General features: G+C 48.1%; 1 protein-coding gene across 3 annotated transcripts; it reads right to left on the bottom strand.

The window, feature by feature from the left end:
* Window positions 1-522: 522 nt before the first annotated feature.
* Window positions 523-19,524, bottom strand: SDCBP2 (syndecan binding protein 2). Of its 3 annotated transcripts, none has more exons than XM_032859014.1 (9): window positions 19,512-19,524; window positions 15,584-15,655; window positions 14,871-14,925; window positions 14,046-14,146; window positions 2,900-3,058; window positions 2,162-2,337; window positions 1,913-2,084; window positions 1,159-1,250; window positions 523-927 (listed from the first exon to the last, which is right to left on the bottom strand). In XM_032859014.1, the coding sequence occupies exons 2-9, from the start codon at window positions 15,635-15,637 to the stop codon at window positions 873-875; spliced, it is 864 nt and encodes a 287-aa protein (XP_032714905.1). In that variant the 5' UTR covers window positions 15,638-15,655; window positions 19,512-19,524; the 3' UTR covers window positions 523-872. The 3 variants fall into 3 exon arrangements, with proteins under 3 accessions (XP_032714905.1, XP_032714903.1, XP_032714904.1); XM_032859012.1 differs by lacking the exon at window positions 19,512-19,524 and adding an exon at window positions 18,725-18,906; XM_032859013.1 differs by lacking the exon at window positions 19,512-19,524 and adding an exon at window positions 17,417-17,500.
* Between the last annotated feature and the right edge of the window lie 544 nt (window positions 19,525-20,068).

Raw genomic sequence — 20,068 nt, forward strand, 5'->3', positions numbered from 1 at the left:
GGACACACAGGGAAGGGCTGAGGGGAAAGAGCTCCCTTCTGAAGTGGAGGGAACCAGAGAGCCGCGTGCTGGCTCAGCACCGCCGTGTGCCTATTGCAGCATGGGACAGTCACTCCCGTCCTGGGTCCCACAAAGGATCTAGGATCTAGAAGGGCCTCCCCTGTGCCCCCCACCCGCCCGCAAGGGTCAGCCCTGCTGGGCCTTCCAGTGCACTGCAGGCCCTCCGGCACCCCTGAAGTGGGCTTCCTATCCGCTCCACAGATGTGGAAGCAGGCCGAGCAGGGGTGCTCTGAGGCCAGTGTCCCTCCTCCGGAGTCCCACACGGCTCCCCCTCTCCAGGCCAAATCTCTGCTCTCAGAGACCACGTGTCACCTCTGCTTAGAAGAAAACCAGGCCTGGCATGTCATGGGACCAAGGATTCTGGAATTTTCGATTACTTTTGAAGAGGGCTTGTATTTAAAATCCCATCTATTCAAAAGCAGTGGTACTATGTACAATTTGTGACACATAGCAAGCCAAGAGAAAAAAAAATTAACAAAGAACGAAGTTGTGTTCTCTCAAAATGTGAAACTGTTTTGCTGGTAGAGGCAGCAAAAATCTTACAAGGGACCCAGTGGCAACTTTAAGAAGTGTTTGGCCAGCCTGCCTACGTGCCCCGCATTTCAACCGGCACAGGGAGTCACTGCCTATGGGACCCTGTGCAGCTCCCAGCCGGAGGCCCTGAGGGGGCCTGTGCCTCAGTGGCTGCCCAACCGGAAGGTGCCCCCTCAGGACAGCCCTGGCCTGGCAGCCGGCCTCCCCCAGCATCTAGGACTCGCCCTTTCCTGCAGGAGGGTGGGAGGCTAGGACGGCTGAGCTTCTCTCTCCTGGCTTCAGACGGCTGGGATAGAGTGGTCCATGGTGTGGTGCAGCAGGGTGGGGGACAACCTAGATACAGCAACAGGGACAGTCGCCAAAACTGGCAGGAGGTGCCCCTCCTCCCAGCCAGCCAGGGCATCCCCCACAGGGCCTTCATTTCCATTTCTAAGACTCTCAGGGCTCACACTGGGAGCCATCAGCCAAGGGGAAGGGAGGACGCTGAACCCAGTGTGTGCCCTCCTGGCTTTGTTGGGGGGAGGTGGGGAGGTGAGGGGGAAAGCAAGAGGGGGACAGCCTTACTTTTTGACCATGTGCTCGTAGATCACGGTGGGGAGGACAGTCAAGGTGACAACATTCCCGGCCATGGCCAGAATCTCTGTGACCTCTTTGTCCTGGAGAGGAGGTGAGGGAGCAGTCACCCTGCGGCCAGGTGTGACTCTGAGGCCCCTCTGCAGTGGGGGGTGCAGGAGGGGGGTCAGCAAGGCCCTGGCTAAAGGACCCTGCTGCCATCAGGTGAGGGTCCCAGGCAAACACCAGGAGAAGACTTGTTTGAGCAAGAATGTAAGGCCCCTGACCAGGTCAGGTCTCTGCAGTAAAGATGAGCACGCTCCCCACCCCAAAGGCCAGTGTGTGGGAGTCAGTCACACGCGGGCTCTGGCCCCAAAGCACAAGAAAAGTTACCCTGCCGTGGGGGCCGTCAGGTGCACGACCCAGCCACTGGTCTAAAATCTTCTTATTATGGGGAATGTGAGCCGGTATCACCAGGGAGGGAGGAGGGAGGAGGGAGGTTTCTGCGCAGCCAGCAGCCCCCTCCCCGGACACCCTGTCCTGGCAGTGCTCGCCCTCACCCCACCCCACCGCTCCTCTGGCTGCCAGGCAATAGCTTGTATGTACTGAGCATTTCCCGTGGGCTTGGCCCTGTGCTCAGAGCTCTACCTCCCTCATCTTAGAGAGCCCTCACAGCAGGCTTGGAGAGGGACAGCAGCCCGCCCTCGGGCACGAACCTTCCCTCCAAGCGGCCAGCTCTCAGCCCCTGCAGCTCCCACGGGCCTACCTTCAGCCCAACGACGTTCTGCCCGTTCAGCTCACACACGGCGTGGTTGGTGAGGAGCCCGTTGTGGGCCGCAGAACTCCCTTTGACCACAGACACCACCTTTCCCTTCTTGAGGACAGCGCCAATGTGGCCCACGCTGTCCTTGTGCAGGGTGACGGTCCGCTGGAAGGGCCTGCTGGGAAGAGACAGTGAGCTGGGCCAGGGACGTGGCTGGAGGCAGAGAGGGAGGCTGGGAGCCTGGCTACCCACCTGTCCCGAACGACCGTGATGATCTTCTCGGCCGACGCCCTCTTCAGCACCTGGTGGGCTCTGTCCGTGCTCCACCCGGTACAGTCTCGCCCGTCAACCTGCAGGATCTGATCCCCGAAGCGTAGCCCCAGGAGAGACGCAGGGCTGTGGGCCTTCACCAGCTGCACAAAGAGCCCCTGGAGGAGGAAGGACCCTGACATCAGCTGTGCAGCCCACTCTGAGCCCAGGTCCCTCCTGCCGCTGTTTTCCTGATGGTCTAGGAGCTATAGCTCTGTGCAGGCAGGACAGGGGTTACCGCATTTGCCTGGGGAGGAAACGTTCCAGGCCACATAGCCAGGGAGCAGTTGAGTCAGGCTTTCAACCCTAGCTGGAGGCTACACCCCCAGTCCTTGGACTGCCTAGCTTCTTACGATGGCATTAGCACCCCTGGCTTCCCCTGTCTACAGACAGCTGCCTGGAACCCACAACCCTCTGATGGAGGGGAGTGGGGAAGGAGCAGTAGGAACCCAGAAGGGGGTAGGTGGAGGGTCCCTGCTGCTAGAACCAGCACCAGCCCTGAGACCTTGGGGGATGGAGGTTGAGAGGAGGAACCTGAGCCTGAGGTTTGGTAGGCCTCGGCTCCCCCGCCTGCTCTGCACCTTCCTTACTGTGGACTAGGCCCACTTTGCCCCCTCCCAGACTGGTGGCGGATGCGTGGGGGGGAAGCCCCCACCTCTCCTGCCCAACCCCCAGCCCTACCTGGTCAATGGCCTTCAGCCGCAGCCCTGTCTTGCCATGCTCGTCCTTGCACAGGTGGATCTCACGTACCCCAGGCTTGATCTCTGCACGCCGTGTGCCAAGGCTGTTCCCAGACAGTGGTGCCACCAGCTGGCCCGGTGAGGGCCCAGAGCTCACTGTCTGCAGACACCAGGGTGGGGTTAGCTGGCCTCTGGGGCCTCATCAGGATGGAGAAAGAAGAATGTAGTCCCTGGGCCCTATCCCATCCCCAAACTACACTCTTCTCTGCAGGGGCTGCTAGGGGACATGACTCCATGAAGCCACTAGGGGGCATCAAAGACTGTGCCCCTGAAAAAATGGCCAGGAAAATGAGGGCAGAGAGAGGATGGGTATACGGAAAAGGGACCTTCATTTTGCAAGGCACATTGGGATCAGGAGAAGACCATTTTAAAATCGAACTAAAAATACAACAAAATTTTTCAGCAAATGAGGAGCAATCAGGGGGACAAAGGACTTGATTTTTGCCTTGAAAAAAAAAAATGTTAGCAAGAAGTATAAAAATGAATGCCTTCCCCCCGCCTAAAGCCCAGAACAAGTCAGGATGTCACTCTCACCACTACTATTAAATACAGTACTGGAATAACTAGCCAGAGCAATATGGCACGAAAAGGAAATAAAAGGCATACGGATTGGAAAAGAAATATTTGAAGATGATGTGATAACCTAACAGGAAATTCCGAGGAATCTATAAACTCCTGAAACTATTAAGCAAGTTCAGCAAGGTCACAGGATACAAGATCAATACACAAAAACCAACTTTACTTTTTATACACTAATAGCATGCACATAGAAACTGAAATTAAAAGTACACTACCGGGAGGAGGAGTCAAGATGGCGGAGAAGGAGCAGCTGAGACTACTTCAGGTAGCGGGAGATCAGCTAGATAGCTTATGTAAAGATTGCAAACACCTACAAATCCAACGGGAGATCGAAGAGAAGAAGAACAGCAATTCTAGAAACAGAAAATCAACCACTTTCTGAAAGGTAGGACTGGCGGAGAAGTGAATCCAAAGCAACGGGAAGATAGACCGCGGGGGGAGGGGCCGGCTCCCGGCAAGCGGCGGAGCAACGGAGCACAAAATCAGGACTTTTAAAAGTCTGTTCCGCTGAGGGACATCGCTCCAGAGGCTTAACCGGGGTGAAGCCCACGCGGGGTCAGTGTGGCCTCAGGACCTGCAGGGTCACAGAAGGATCGGGGGTGTCTGAGTGTCGCAGAGCTTGCAGGTATTAGAACGGGGAAGCCGGCTACAGAGAGCTGAGGAGTGACTCTCAGCTCGGGGTTACCTTGAACCGTTCGCAGGCTCGGTCAGCTCAGAGCGCGGCCCGAGGCCAGGGTGACAGGAGTAATTGGGTGCTATTCTCTGAGGGCGCACTGAGGAGTGGGGCCCCGGGCTCTCGGCTCCTCCGGGCCGGAGACTGGGAGGCCGCCATCTTCATTCCCGGCCTCCGGAACTCTACGGAAAGCGCGCAGGGAACAAAAGCTCCCGAAAGCAAACCCGAGCAGATCACTCAGCCTGGCCCCTGGTAAGGGCGGTGCAACTCCGCCTGGGGCAGAGACACTTGAGAATCACTACAACAGGCCCCTCCCCCAGAAGATCAACAAGAAACCCAGCCAGGACCAAGTTCACTTACAAGGAGTGCAGTTTCAATACCAAGGAGAGCAGCGGAATTCCAGAGGAGGAGAAAGCAAAGCACGGAACTCATGGCTTTCTCCCCATGATTCTTTAGCCTTGCAGTTAATTTAATTTTTTTTCTTTTTCAATTTTTTTTCTCTTCTTCTGCTAAATTTTTTTAACTTTTACCCTTTTCTTTTTTAATGTTTTTTAACTAGTTTATCTAATATATATATATTTTTTCCTTTTTATATTTTTTCATTATTGGTTTTCTTTTTTTATTTGTTTCCTTTTTCTTTTTTCTTTTTTTTTTTCTTTCTGAACTTCTTTTTATCCTCTTCCCCCCCCCCCCAACGATTTGGGATCTCTTCTGATTTGGCTAAAGCATATTTTCCTGGGGTTGTTGCCACCCTTTTAGTATTTTACTTGTTCCTTCATATACTCTTATCTGGACAAAATGACAAGGCAGAAAAATTCATCACAAAAAAAAGAACAAGAGGCAGTACCAAAGGCTAGGGACCTAATCAATACAGACATTGGTAATATGTCAGATCTAGAGTTCAGAATGACGATTCTCAAGGTTCTAGCTGGGCTCGAAAAAGGCATGGAAGATATTAGAGAAACCCTCTCGGGAGATATAAAAGCCCTTTCTGGAGAAATAAAAGAACTAAAATCTAATCAAGTTGAAATAAAAAAAGCTATTAATGAGGTGCAATCAAAAATGGAGGCTCTCACTGCTAGGATAAATGAGGCAGAAGAAAGAATTAGTGATATAGAAGACCAAATGACAGAGAATAAAGAAGCTGAGCAAAAGAGGGACAAACAGCTACTGGACCATGAGGGCAGAATTCGAGAGATAAGTGACACCATAAGATGAGACAACATTAGAATAATTGGGATTCCAGAAGAAGAAGAAAGAGAGAGGGGAGCAGAAGGTATATTGGAGAGAATTATTGGAGAGAATTTCCCCAATATGGCAAAGGGAACAAGCATCAAAATCCAGGAGGTTCAGAGAACCCCACTCAAAATCAATAAGAATAGGTCCACACCCCGCCACCTAATAGTAAAATTTACAAGTCTTAGTGACAAAGAGAAAATCCTGAAAGCAGCCCGGGAGAAGAAGTCTGTAACATACAATGGTAAAAATATTAGATTGGCAGCAGACTTATCCACAGAGACCTGGCAGGCCAGAAAGAGCTGGCATGATATATTCAGAGTACTAAACGAGAAAAACATGCAGCCAAGAATACTATATCCAGCTAGGCTATCATTGAAAATAGAAAGAGAGATTAAAAGCTTCCAGGACAAACAAAAACTGAAAGAATTTGCAAACATCAAGCCAGCTCTACAGGAAATATTGAAAGGGGTCCTCTAAGCAAAGAGAGAGCCTAAAAGTAGTAGATCAGAAAGGAACAGAAACAATATACAATAACAGTCACCTTACAGGCAATACAATGGCACTAAATTCATATCTCTCAATAGTTACCCTGAATGTTAATGGGCTAAATGCACCAATCAAAAGACACAGGGTATCAGAATGGTTAAAAAAACAAAGCCCATCTATATGTTGCCTACAAGAAACTCATTTTAAACCCGAAGACACCTTCAGATTTAAAGTGAGGGGGTGGAAAAGAATTTACCATGCTAATGGACATCAGAAGGAAGGAGGAGTGGCAATCCTTATATCAGAACAATTAGATTTTAAGCCAAAGACTATAATAAGAGATGAGGAAGGACACTATATCATACTCAAAGGGTCTGTCCAACAAGAAGATCTAACAATTGTAAATATCTATGCCCCTAACGTGGGAGCAGCCAACTATATAAACCAATTAATAACAAAATCAAACACATCGACAATAATACAATAATGAGGGGACTTTAACACTCCCCTCACTGAAATGGACAGATCATCCAAGCAAAAGATCAACAAGGAAATAAAGGCCTTAAATGACACACTGGACCAGATGGATATCACAGATATATTCAGAACATTTCATCCCAAAGCAACAGAATACACATTCTTCTCTAGTGCACATGGAACATTCTCCAGAATAGATCACATCCTCGGTCCTAAATCAGGTCTCAACCGGTATCAAAAGACTGGGACATTCCCTGCATATTTTCAGACCACAATGCTCTGAAGCTAGAACTCAATCACAAGAGGAAATTTGGAAAGAACCCAAATACATGGAGACTAAACAGCATCCTTCTAAAGAATGAATGGGTCAATCAGGAAATTAAAGAAGAATTGAAAAAATTCATGGAAACAAATGATAATGAAAATACAATGGTTCAAAATCTGTGGGACACATCAAAGGCAGTCCTGAGAGGAAAATACATAGCGGTACAAGCCTTTCTCAAGAAACAAGAAAGGTCTCAGGTACACAACCTAACCCTACACCTAAAGGAGCTGGAGAAAGAACAAGAAAGAAACCCTAAACCCAGCAGGAGAAGAGAAATCATAAAGATCAGAGCAGAAATCAATGAAATAGAAACCAAAAAAACAATAGAACAAATCAACGAAACTAGGAGCTGTTTCTTTGAAAGAATTAATAAGATTGATAAACCCCTGGCCAGACTTATCAAAAAGAAAAGAGAAAGGACCCAAATAAATAAAATCATGAATGAAAGAGGTGAGATCACAACTAACACCAATGAAATACAGACAATTATAAGAACATATTATGAGCAACTCTATGCCAACAAGTTTGACAATCTGGAAGAAATGGATGCATTCCTAGAGACATATAAACTACCACAACTGAACCAGGAAGAAATAGAAAGCCTGAACAGACCCATAACCAGTAAGGAGATTGAAACAGTCATCAAAAATCTCCAAATAAACAAAAGCCCAGGGCCAGATGGCTTCCCGGGGGAATTCTACCAAACATTTAAAGAAGAACTAATTCCTATTCTCCTGAAACTGTTCCAAAAAATAGAAATGGAAGGAAAACTTCCAAACTCATTTTATGAGGCCAGCATCACCTTGATCCCAAAACCAGACAAGGATCCCATCAAAAAAGAGAACTATAGACCAATATCCTTGATGAACACAGATGCAAAAATTCTCACCAAAATACTAGCCAATAGGATTCAACAGTACATTAAAAGGATTATTCACCACGACCAAGTGGGATTTATTCCAGGGCTGCAAGGTTGGTTCAACATCCGCAAATCAATCAATGTGATAAAACACATTAATAAAAGAAAGAACAGGAACCATATGATATTCTCAATAGATGCTGAAAAAGCATTTGACAAAGTACAGCATCCCCTCCTGATCAAAACTCTTCAAAGTGTAGGGATAGAGGGCACATACCTCAATATTATCAAAGCCATCTATAAAAAACCCATTGCAAATATCATTCTTAATGGAGAAAAACTGAAAGCTTTTCCTCTAAGGTCAGGAACACGGCAGGGATGTCCGTTATCACCACTGCTATTCAACATAGTACTAGAAGTCCTAGCCTCAGCAATCAGACAACAAAAAGAAATTAAAGGCATCCAAATCGGCAAAGAAGAAGTCAAACTATCATTCTTCGCAGATGATATGATACTATATGTGGAAAACCCAAAAGACTCCACTCCAAAACTGCTAGAACTTGTACAGGAATTCAGTAAAGTGTCAGGATATAAAATCAATGCACAGAAATCAGTCGCATTTCTCTACACCAACAACGAGACAGAAGAAAGAGAAATTAAGGAGTCAATCCCATTTACAATTGCACCCAAAACTATAAGATACCTAGGAATAAACCTAACCAGAGACTAAGAATCTATACACAGAAAACTATAAAGTACTCATGAAAGAAATTGAGGAAGACACAAAGAAATGGAAAAATGTTCCATGCTCCTGGATTGGAAGAATAAATATTGTGAAAATGTCTATGCTACCTAAAGCAATCTACACATTTAATGCAATTCCTATCAAAGTACCATCCATTTTTTTTTCAAAGAAATGGAACAAATAATCCTAAAATTTATATGGAACCAGAAAAGACCGCGAATAGCCAAAGGAATATTGAAAAAGAAAGCCAAAGTTGGTGGCGTCACAATTCTGGACTTCAAGCTCTATTACAAAGCTGTCATCATCAAGACAGCATGGTACTGGCACAAAAACAGACACATAGATCAATGGAACAGAATAGAGAGCCCAGAAATAGACCCTCAACTCTATGGTCAACTAATCTTCGACAAAGCAGGAAAGAATGTCCAATGGAAAAAAGACAGCCTCTTCAATAAATGGTGTTGGGAAAATTGGATAGCCACATGCAGAAAAATGAAATTGGATCATTTCCTTACACCACACACGAAAATAGACTCAAAATGGATGAAGGACCTCAATGCGAGAAAGGAATCCATCAAAATCCTTGAGGAGAACACAGGCAGCAACCTCTTTGACCTCAGCTGCAGCAACATCTTCCTAGGAACATCGCCAAAGGCAAGGGAAGCAAGGGCAAAAATGAACTATTGGGATTTCATCAAGATCAAAAGCTTTTGCACAGCAAAGGAAACAGTTAACAAAACCAAAAGACAACTGACAGAATGGGAGAAGATATTTGCAAACGACATATCAGATAAAGGGCTAGTGTCCAGAATCTATAAAGAACTTAGCAAACTCAACACCCAAAGAACAAATAATCCAATCAAGAAATGGGCAGAAGACATAAACAGACATTTCTGCAAAGAAGACATCCAGATGGCCAACAGACACATGAAAAAGTGCTCCATATCACTCGGCATCAGGGAAATACAAATCAAAACCACAATGAGATACCACCTCACACCAGTCAGAATGGCTAAAATTAACAAGTCAGGAAATGACAGATGCTGGCAAGGATGCGGAGAAAGGGGAACCCTCCTACACTGTTGGTGGGAATGCAAGTTGGTGCAACCACTCTGGAAAACAGCATGGAGGTTCCTCAAAATGTTGAAAATAGAACTACCCTATGACCCAGCAATTGCACTGCTGGGTATTTACCCTAAAGATACAAACGTAGTGATCCGAAGGGGCACGTGCACCCGAATGTTTATCGCAGCAATGTCTACAATAGCCAAACTATGGAAAGAACCTAGATGTCCATCAACAGACGAATGGTTAAAGAAGATGTGGTATATATACACAATGGAATACTATGCAGCCATCAAAAGAAATGAAATCTTGCCATTTGCTACGACATGGATGGAACTAGAGGGTATCATGCTTAGCGAAATAAGTCAATCGGAGAAAGACAACTATCATATGATCTCCCTGATATGAGGGAGAGGAGATTCAACATGGAGGGTTAAGGGGGTAGGAGAAGAGTAAATGAAGCAAGATGGGATTGGGAGGGAGATAAACCATAAGTGACTCTTAATCTCACAAAACAAACTGAGGGTTGCTGGGGGGAGGGGGTTTCGGAGGGGGGGTGGGGTTATGGACATTGGGAAGAGCATGTGCTATGGTGAGTGCTGTGAAGTGTGTAAACCTGGCGATTCACAGACCTGTACCCCTGGGGAAAAAAATATATGTTTATAAAAAATAAAATAAAAAAACCAAAATTATTATATACAGTTTTCAAGAGAAAAAATATATACTAATTAATCTGAAAAAAAAGTACACTACCAACTATAATCACTCAAAAATAAAAAATAGGAGTAGGTCTTAAAAACCATAGGAATTGTATACTGAAAACAAAAAACAAAAAATGACTGATAAAAGATATCAGAGAAGATCTAAATAAATGGAAAGGTATTTTCTATTCATGGATTAGAAAAACATAGTGAAACCCTCAACTGTCCTCAAACTGATATGAAGATTAAATGTAGGGGAGCCTGGGTGGCTCAGTAGGTTAAGTCTCTACCTTCGGCTCAGGTCATGATCTCAGGGTCCTGGGATTGAGCCCCACGTCGGGCTCTCTGCTCAGTGGGGAGCCTGCTTTCCCCTCTCTCTCTGCCTGCCTCTCTGCCACTTGAGATCTCTGTCAAATAAATAAATAAAATCTTTAAAAAAAATAAAAAATAAAAGATTAAATGCAATTTCTGTCAAAATCTTCACAAGATGTTTTGTAGATGTAGGCAAGGTTAATCTAAACTTTATATGAAAAGACAAAGAAACTAGACTAACTAAAGCTATTTTTTGACAAAAAGAATAAAGCAGGAGGAATCACTCCACCAAATTTAAAGACTTATTAGTTAGCTACAGTTTGGTAACAGTGGGGAGACAGACACATGGATCAATGGAATAGGACAAAGACTCCAAAAGTAGCCTCACAAAAGTAGGGCCAACTGCTTTTTAATAGAAGTACCAGAGCAGTTCGATGGAAAAGAAATAGTCTTTTTGACTAAGGGCATGGGAGCAGTTGAACATCCACAGATAAAAATATGAAACTTGACCCTAAGCTTCACCCTATGCAAAAATTAACTCAAACTTCATCACAATTTTTTTTTTCAAATTTTATTTATTTACTTGGCAGAGCAAGAGAGAGAGAGCAAAAGCAGGGGGAGCGGCAGGCAGAAGGAGAAGCAGGTTCCCCACTGAGCAGGGAGCCCAATGTGGGACTCAATCCCAGGACCCTGGGATCACAACCTGAGCCAAAGGCAGACGCTTAACTGAGCCACCCAGGCGCCCCTCGTCATAAATGTACATGTAAAACCTGGGGTGCCTGCATGGCTCAGTCAGTTAAACATGTGACTCTGTTTTGACTCAGGTCATGATCTCAGGGTCCTGGAATCAAGACCTGCAATGGGGTTGGCTGGAGATTCTCTCCCTCCCCCTCTGTTCTCCCCCTCCTTGCTCTGTGTCTCTCTCTCTAAAATAAATAAAATCTTTCAAAATATATAAAACATAGAACTATAATGGTTTTAGATGAAAATAAGGGAGAAAATCTTCAGGATCTGAGGCTCGGTGTAAATGTCTTTAGACAGGCCAGCAAAGCTCCATCCACAAAAGAAAAAGATCCATGAATTGAACCTCATCCCAACTAAAAATTTTGCTCACACTTGGGAGAAAATTTTTACAAGCAACTTATCTAAGGACTCTAGAATAAAGAACTCTAAAAACTTGACTTAAGGGGCTCTGGGTGGCTTAGTCATTAAGCATCTGCCTTCAGCTCAGGTCATGATCCTAGGGTCCTGGAATCGAGTCCCACATCAGGCTCCCTGCTCAGCGGGAAGCATGCTTCTCCTTCTCCAGCTCCCCCTGCTTGTGTTCCTTCTCTCTGTCATAAATAAATAAAATCTTAAAAAAAAAAAAACTTGACTTAAAAAAAAACTATCCATTGAGAAAATGAACAAAACGTATGAAGAGCATTTTACTGAGGAGAATTTACAGCCAGCAAACAGCACATGACAGGACGCTGAGCATCACCAGCCACTGGGGAAATGCAGGCTCAGCCCGTGAAGAGACGTCACTCCGCACCCATCACAACGGCAAACGTTAAAGAGAAGCTGGCAAGGATGGGGAGGAACTGGAGCCGCAGGTGTTGCGGCAGGAAAATAACATGGTAGAGCCACTCTTAAAAGAGTTTGCCAGTATCTTTTAAAAATTTAAAACATGCATTTATCTTACAACCTAGCAACTGCACTCCTGGACATTTATCCCGGAGAAATGAAAACTTATGTCAGTACAAAAAAACTGTACACAAAGGCCCATAATAACTTAGTTTGTAATGGCCCCAACTGGAAACAACTAAAATGACCCTCAATGGGTTAAACAGACCTCTGTACATCCATACCATGGAATATTAATAACACAATGGGATGAGCTAGGGGAGGGGGCGGGAGGTGGGGAGAACAGGTGAGGGAGACCAAGCACACACGTGCCTCGACGAGCTCTGGGTGATGTATGCAAGCGCGGATCACTGCATTGTATTGAACTAACATCACACTGTAGTTAACTATACTGCAATTAAAATAAAATGAAACAAAAATAAACAAATAACAAATAAATATAGAAAATGGGATGAGCTACTAATATAGTGAACAATCTGGAAAAAATTCAAGGGCATTATGCTGAGCGGAGAAAGCCCATCTGAAAACACTATATGATCCCATGTAGGTAACATTCGGAAACACAACAGCGGAGGCAGAAGACAGGCTAGTGGTGGCCAGGGGGTTAGGGAAGGTCAGGGGGAGAAGGTGCACGTGATCACGAGGGACCAGCCAGAGGGACACCTCTGTGGTGACGAAATTATCCATGCCTTGGTTGCACTGGTACCTACGTGGGTCTATCTTTGTGGTGACAAAGTGACACAGAACTACAGACACTCACTGGACCAACACAAAATGCCCACTTTCCTTATCCTACAGTTATGCCACCACTTCCCCCATAAGCCCTGGGAAAGCTGGGTGAGGGTACAGTCTTCTGTACTCTTCTCTGTACTATCTTTGCGACTTCCCATGAATCTATGATTATTTAAAAATAAAAAGTTAAGCATAACATTTTTTTTTAAAGATTTTTATTTATTTACTTGACAGATAGAGATCACAAGTAGGCAGAGAGGCAGGCAGAGAGAGAGAGGAGAAAGCAGGCTCCCCGCGGAGCAGAGAGCCCGATGTGGGGCTCGATCCCAGGACCCTGGGATCATGACCTGAGCCGAAGGCAGAGGCTTTAACCCACTGAGCCACCCAGGTGCCCCAAGCATAACATTTTTAATTATAAAAATGAATTCATCTGTCATATTTTTATCAGTATTTAGGTGAAAGGCACTCATGTCCTCATTATTGGAACAAGGGATTCAGTCAAAGGCTTCTGAGTGAGGTATGTACCACATGACTTTCTTGGCTTCTTGTCTGTATTTCACAGCATGACTATGGGGCGGGGTCACTGTGGACCAGCACCCCAGGGCCCCACACGTCCCTATCCTGGTTGACTTTCTCCTGTGAGCCCCTCATTGGCCCATGGCTGAGGCAGTTCTCATCCTCGCCTGCCTCACTTCATGAGACCCTGCAGCTGGGTTCTGCCACCGATGTTCACCCTCGTGGGGACAGGATGGCCAACCAGCCCACTGACCAACGGCCCAAGGAGATGCTGGAGGCAGGGGGTTTGAGTGGGGATGGGGGCTCTAAACGAACATCTTTTCAGGAGGGAACATTTCTTTTGCTGCCCTGAACTCTGGAGAGCCGGAGTCAAGCAAGCACGGTTGTTTCACCCGGGGATCAGAGCTGGGTGGCAAGTTGCTCCCTGCCTCAGCTCTGCCGTCCATGCAACAGTTGTCAAGGCATGGGCAGCTCCTTCGTTAGAAGCCTCCAGGCTTAGGTCGGGTTTAAAGCTTTCCCTTCGCATCCAGCTGTCTGAAGCCAGAGGCCAAAGAGCAGGCAGGGTCCTCCGTGGCCCAAGTCTGCAGGAAACCCCAGCCCTTTTAATGATGGCTCAAAATGAAAAGCGCCATCAAGAAACAGCCCAGACATGCTGGGGAAGAGGAGAGTCCAGTCTGTTCATATGGCAACACCAAGAGGGAGGGGGAGTTGGCACATTCTGTGCCCACATTAGGCAAGAGACAAATACCTACGGTAGCACCTTCTGGAATCTGAAGCAGGTTCTGCTGGACTTCTTGGCTGGAGAGGGAAAGACCCATGTAATTTTCCAATTCTGCCAGGCTTGGGTACAAAACTGACAGGAAGGGAATGGAAGGGAGAGGAAAGGTGTTATTCAGGGGTGTGACCTTGGCCACACCTGCCTGGCTCCCATGTGCTCACTCATCTGTATCAGGAAACAGGGCCTGGGGGTGTTGTTTACTCCTGAGAATGCAAGGGAACCCTCGCTGGTGATGGGGGTTCTCTCTTCAGAAGGGCTGAGGGGCAGGGGTCTCCCCAGGAGCAGCCTGGTACACAGAATCCCTCCTGTGCCACTTTGGTGTTCAACGCCACAGACTTTATTTGGCACCAGGCAGACATCTGACACCAAGCCCAGGGCCGGTGCTGGGGTCATGAGGCTCTGGCTCCTAGGAAATCCAGGGGCTGGGGAACCGCATGGGCTGTAGGAGGCCGGTGTCTGACCCCAGGGCGGCTCCCAGGAAACTGCATGGCAAGGAGGGAAAGAGTGGGTCTGAGGTCAAGTTAGCTGCCGCAGGACCTGAATCCAGACTGCCACCAGCAACTCGAGGGACCACCACAAACATCTTGGTTTCCTCACTTGGCCTCAGAAGGTAGCTCCAGATCAGGGGACTTAGTGCTCTTACTAAGCCAGTTTTCTCAGGGTGCCTCTCAAAGGGTTCTGCTGAGGGTAAAATGTTCGGGAAGCCCACAGCACAGGGGCAGGCAAGAGACAGTGCTTGGAAGTGGCCACAGGAGGTCACTATCTGTCAGGAGCACCCCACCCCCGCTGGCTCACTCACCTGAAGACTGGGAGACTGGCAGGGCGGGCATCCTGGATGCAGCTCTGGCCTGGGCCTGGGGAGTAGTGGAGTGCTGGTCAGCTGTGCCCAGGACCCCCAGAACCCTTGGAGCCTGGGGCTCCCTGAGGCTGGGAGTCAGGGCCTTAGTTATGCTGGCGGGCCTAAGGTGGGGTATCCATGAACACTGGAGGTGTAAATGTGGTCTCTGTACATGTCCACGTTTCTGGGGAAGGTTCTGCCCATAGCCTACAACCCACCAAATGTCATGACCCACTTACTACCTGAGGCAGCCAGAACACTGAGGCCTACCTCCCAGTGAAATTCTCGGTCAAAAAGTCCCAAATTCTCAAAACCCACTGGAACCACAGATGGATGGAACGAAGAAGGAGCTTCTGGGGATGAGCAGGCCAAAGGCCATGCCCATGGGACTTACTCTGGAAGCCTGTCTACAGTGGAGTCTACCTGCACTGGGATGGAGGAAGCTCTAGGACGCGCGAGAGGCCCGTCTGCAGCTGTTGGGCTTCACCATTCCTGCTCTAACTCCACTGCCTTAGCCTCTGGATGTCTGTCCACCAGCAGGTCCTGCAGGGGTGACCTGCATGCCCAGGGACCCAGCACCCAGCACCTTCCAAGACAAGCCTCCCTTACTTACCCTGGGGCAATCACAAAGGCCCCACGAGGGGACCTAGGCTCACACACGCCTAGTGGCTTACCTGAATAGCTTGGTCCATCTTCAGGTCCTCCAGAGATGGGTACAGGGTGGACATGGCGCCTCCTTGGAACACCTACAAGGCACAGAGGGTGAGGAGGGGTGAGGGGTGAGAGGAAGTGTGGATGTCTCCCTCCCCCCACCATGTGTGCCACTCAGGACTCTCGGGATGAGAGAGAAATCAGGAAGGTATCCTTTGCATTTTGGAGATGGGGGAGTGGAGTTTGAACCCAAGTCTGATTTATTCCCAAGCCCATCATCTCCACCCTTGCAAAATTCCATCCCATCTGTTCAGCTGACTCTGGGCTTTAGACCATGGACCCAGGGGACCACCCAGGACATGCTGGCTGGGAAGAGCAGAGCTAGAGATCAAGTCCTTCTCTGCCATGTTTCAAAGGCCAGATGGAGGGATGCCTGGGTGGCTCAGCTGATTAAGTGTCTGCCTTTGGCTCAGATCATGATCCCAGGGTCCTGGGACTGAGTCCCTCATCAGGCTCCCTGCTCAGCCATGGGGGGTGGGGAGAGGGGTACTGCTTCTCCCTCTGCCTGCTGCTCCCCGTGCTTGTGTTCTCTCTCTCTCTCAAATAAGTAAAATCTTAAAAAATTTTTTCAAAGTTCAAACAGGCTTAAAAGTTCTGGTCACTCAAGACCCAAATCCAGCAGGTTTATAGTGAATATCTGCTGCATACCCGGCCTTTGTTAGGGGTGTGTCCAGCATCATCCCCCAACTACACAGAAGTCAGTCCGGTGTTAAGTAGGTGGGGTCTTCATTACAACAGAGAAGCGGCAGGACATTTAGAACCCCTCCCCCAGCTCCCACACCCCTGTTCACTTCTGGGTATTTGAGCTCCTACTGTATACTGCCCATTTCCAGCCTTGATCTTAACCTAGGCTTCCACTCTTCTTGCAAAGCTCTGGTCTTGTTAAATTCCTTGTCTTAGGTTTTGCATGTAGTCCACTAATTTGAAAGTATGAAGTATTCTGTAAGGTCAAATAAAACCTGTCTGCATTTGGCCTGTGAGCCACCAGTTCCAATCTCTGGAGGAATCAGAAGTCTGTGCGGGCCACTTTAGGGAAAGTGAGCTAGACACTGAGAGCAGAGGGGAGCCCCTGGGGGCTCTAAGGATTGGTAAGACATCGCAGGCTCCTGCAGAAGGGCTTATTGGCTGCCATCTGGAGAACAAGAGAGGAGGCAAGATCCTTTGGAGGATGTTGTAGTGCCTGGGGAGGGGCGGGAAGATGATGGAGGTCTGCACACAGCGTGGGGGCTAGGGGTGGGATGTGAGTGAGGAGGAACTTGATAGCAAGTTAGAAGGAATGGTGTACATGGGTAGAGGGGTGGTATCAAGGCAGCAGATGCAGAGGAAAGAGAAGGAACAATGATGGATAAAGATGACCTTAGCCCCTGTGGGCCACTCAGGGGTGATACCCAGAGGATCTGTACCGGGGCAGGGCTGGAGTCCCATCACCCCTGGTGCAGTCTGGTCAGTTCCCTGTGACCACCCTAGGGACCCCTTTATTGTGTACACCTGCTCTGATGTCCTTCCACCTTCCCAGGATGGAAACAAGGACCAGAGTTCCCAATGTATTTCACTCACCTCTAAGTCTTGTTTTTTGTTTTCTCAAATTTGAATTAGTGCCAGTATTTTAAAGCCTGGGAACAAAAAAAATTCTTCACTTCTAACTTGTATTGAAAAAAAAGTCAAAATATTTGGCACTGCAAGAGCAGGAATCATGCACAGCGACACCCAGTCCAGGCTGAGCTGCAGCCAGTCTCTTCGATGGGGCTGCCTGTGCTTTCCTGGTTCCAAAGTACCTGGCCAGAAATTTACATCACCTGCTTGGCTCCCGGAAGCAGGCAGCTCCAGATCCTTGCCCTAGTCTGGTCTTTGCGGCAGAAATTATCACCTCAAGAGGGCAGAGGTTGTCCCAGGGGGAGAGGGAGACTGGCTCTGACTTCCTTTAGACCAGCAGGGAGAGTAGACCTCTTTCTTTGCCCGTGACTTTCCCCACTGTGCACACATTCTGGGAGATTTTTCTCTTGGGACAGTCCTCAGCAGGTACCAACCGCCAAAAATAATCCTTGTTACGAGGATGATGCATGAGGAGTATATGTGAAAATAAGAGGTCAGCTCTGCCCTGCTTTTTCTACCACTGAAGCAGCACAGCAGTTGTATTTTTAGTGGCTGCCCTCTGGGAGAGCAAAACCAGAGATCCACTTCCTAGAAATCACTCCCAGGCCAGGACCACACAACACTTTCTCTGTATCTGGAAGCTTCACCACCTTCACCTTCTGTGAGTCTCCACTCAGTTTCGGGCTCTGGGTAGCATTAGGAAGTAGGCATTCCCCTGCCTTTTAACATTTATGATTTAGTGGGGAATGGCTCCCAGTTAACAAATATGCTTAGTGCCTCGTTCAATCATCCATCTGTGCACCAAGGACTAGTCACCTGGGCCATCTGCTTCTGGCACACCACCCCTCCCTGTGGGGCACTCTTTGAAGGTTTAGCTCAAATGCTATTTCTTGGGTTGCCTTTTTCAGGCTGTGGGACGCCCCCCCTGCTAGTTGGTTGGGTCTTCTTGCATTCCTAACCCTGACTTGTGCTCTCTACTGTCTAGCTATTTATCATATCACATTATTGACATCTGGGTATTTTGTTATACCGGATCCCTCACCTCACAAGGGCAGGCAGGGGCTGTGTCCCGTTCACCACACTCTACGCCTCCCCACAATGGCAGGCATGCATGGTGGCAAAAAAAAAAAAAAAAGTTGAGTAAATCAGTAGTTTTCCAAGAACAGACTAGAAATTTCTGTGGGTATTTTTGGGTGTCATGAGACTGAGGGGACATCAGTAACATTTAGGAAAGAGCTAACAGAGATCTGGACTTCCTGGAACGTGCAGAGCGGTCACTGCAACAAACTGTCCTCCCAAACCTTCATGTGGGCATAAAGCCTGCTTGTACCGTTTTATATACAACTACAGTACTTCCTGGTTTTAATATGCAGTATGTTATCCAGACATGCAAATACCAGGTTAACCAAGGGAGGTTATGCTTTGTTTTGTTCGCCATTTTGGGAAATCAGTGTCAACACTTCTCACCAGAACACGCCCACGTGTACCTGGCTGTCATACTAATTCCACACCTGTACACAAACACTTGGCCTTTGGAGACGTCAAATACAAACTGTGGCAGAGTTCAGTTGAATACTGTCTTCTCTTAATTCCAAACGTACTCGTTTTGAGTTAGGTACAAACACGATCTGGTGTAATCCTGTTTCGGCTTTTGCAAAGTGAAGAGCGTGTTCTCCTACTATAAATTACTTTCATTGCTAGTGTTTCGCATTAATAATAACGACCCAGCATCAGGCTGGTTTACCCACTGGGAACCACCATTCGGGACAAACTTGCTTTCTCCCTCAGCCTCAACCTTCTCGCTTTGCGCAAGCAGGCACAAAGTCCATGCATGAGGAGCTGAGGAAAGCCCCACGAGTCGATACAGCCTGTTCTTCACCCCAGGCCTCAGTTTCCAAATCCGTCGCACCGCTCAAACTCTCCAAACTTCTCCCACTCTGAGGTACCCTTAGCTCCTAACCCGGCAGGAAGCGACGTCTTCCAGTTGCTCGGGGCTACGACGCCTGCGCAGAGTTTCCACGAGGGCGCTAGGGCGCGCTGCGGCATCTAGAACGCATGCGTCCCACCCACCCAGGCCAGCGCGCCGCTAGCGGTGGCTCCCAGGTTGCCCTGCGGCAGCAGGGTGAAAAATGGCGACTTCTTCGCGGACTGGATTGGTAACTGGATTGCTAGAATCCCCCCGGCCTCTCGCGTTCTCCAGGTGCCCGTGGCTGGCGCCGGCACCCACAAAAAAAAGTCAGGTAAAGCATCAGAGTAAGGGATGGGAAGGCTCGATCGGGCCCCTTGTCCCCTCTTTACCCGACTGGAGGCCGCGCGCAGCAAATCGAGCTTTAAAGGGGCGAGTGTCCCCCCACGTCCCTGACTCCAGAGGACCATTTACGGCTTCCAGAGGAGGGAGGGTGCAGGTGATCCGTTCCCTGAGGGCTGATAAGATTCAGTTTCTAAGGCAGTTGTGGGAGGAAAGGAGAGTATAGACATGCCTGCTCTCCCCGCAGTCTGTTGCTGGAATAGAAGCCCCCTCACCCGCTAAGGCTTAAGCGCTTTCAGTTCCCGAGTATTTCCTGTCCGTTGGGACATCACTGACCCTCCCACCAGGTATTTTTGCCTGGCTCCGACTTCTGACCAGGTGCTTAGCTGCAAGTGCCCCGCCCCCACTCTATGCACGTTCACCCCGGGATCCCACCCAGAGTAGCTGAGTGATTGAGCCCTGCCCCCCAGAGTAGGGGTTTTGTGCTTGGCCAGGCAGATCACTTCCCACATTAGAATCAGACCCACTGCTCTTAAAAGGAATTCAGGCAGTTTGGCTTAGGGGGTGCAGGCTAAAGCAAAAGGCAACAAAAGGCTAAGGCAACCAG

Source organism: Lontra canadensis, unplaced genomic scaffold, assembly GCF_010015895.1.
Source record: "Lontra canadensis isolate GAN:19392208 unplaced genomic scaffold, GSC_riverotter_1.0 scaffold16, whole genome shotgun sequence".
Classification (NCBI taxonomy): domain Eukaryota; kingdom Metazoa; phylum Chordata; class Mammalia; order Carnivora; family Mustelidae; genus Lontra; species Lontra canadensis.

Coding starts and splice junctions, on each gene's coding strand:
- SDCBP2 (XM_032859014.1), bottom strand. CDS start 15,637: ATGTCCACCCTGTACCCATCTCTGGAGGACCTGAAGATGGACCAAGCT. Junction 14,926..15,583: donor AGATGGACCAAGCTATTCAG/GTAAGCCACTAG, acceptor ACTACTCCCCAG/GCCCAGGCCAGAGCTGCATC. Junction 14,147..14,870: donor GCCAGTCTCCCAGTCTTCAG/GTGAGTGAGCCA, acceptor CCTTCCTGTCAG/TTTTGTACCCAAGCCTGGCA.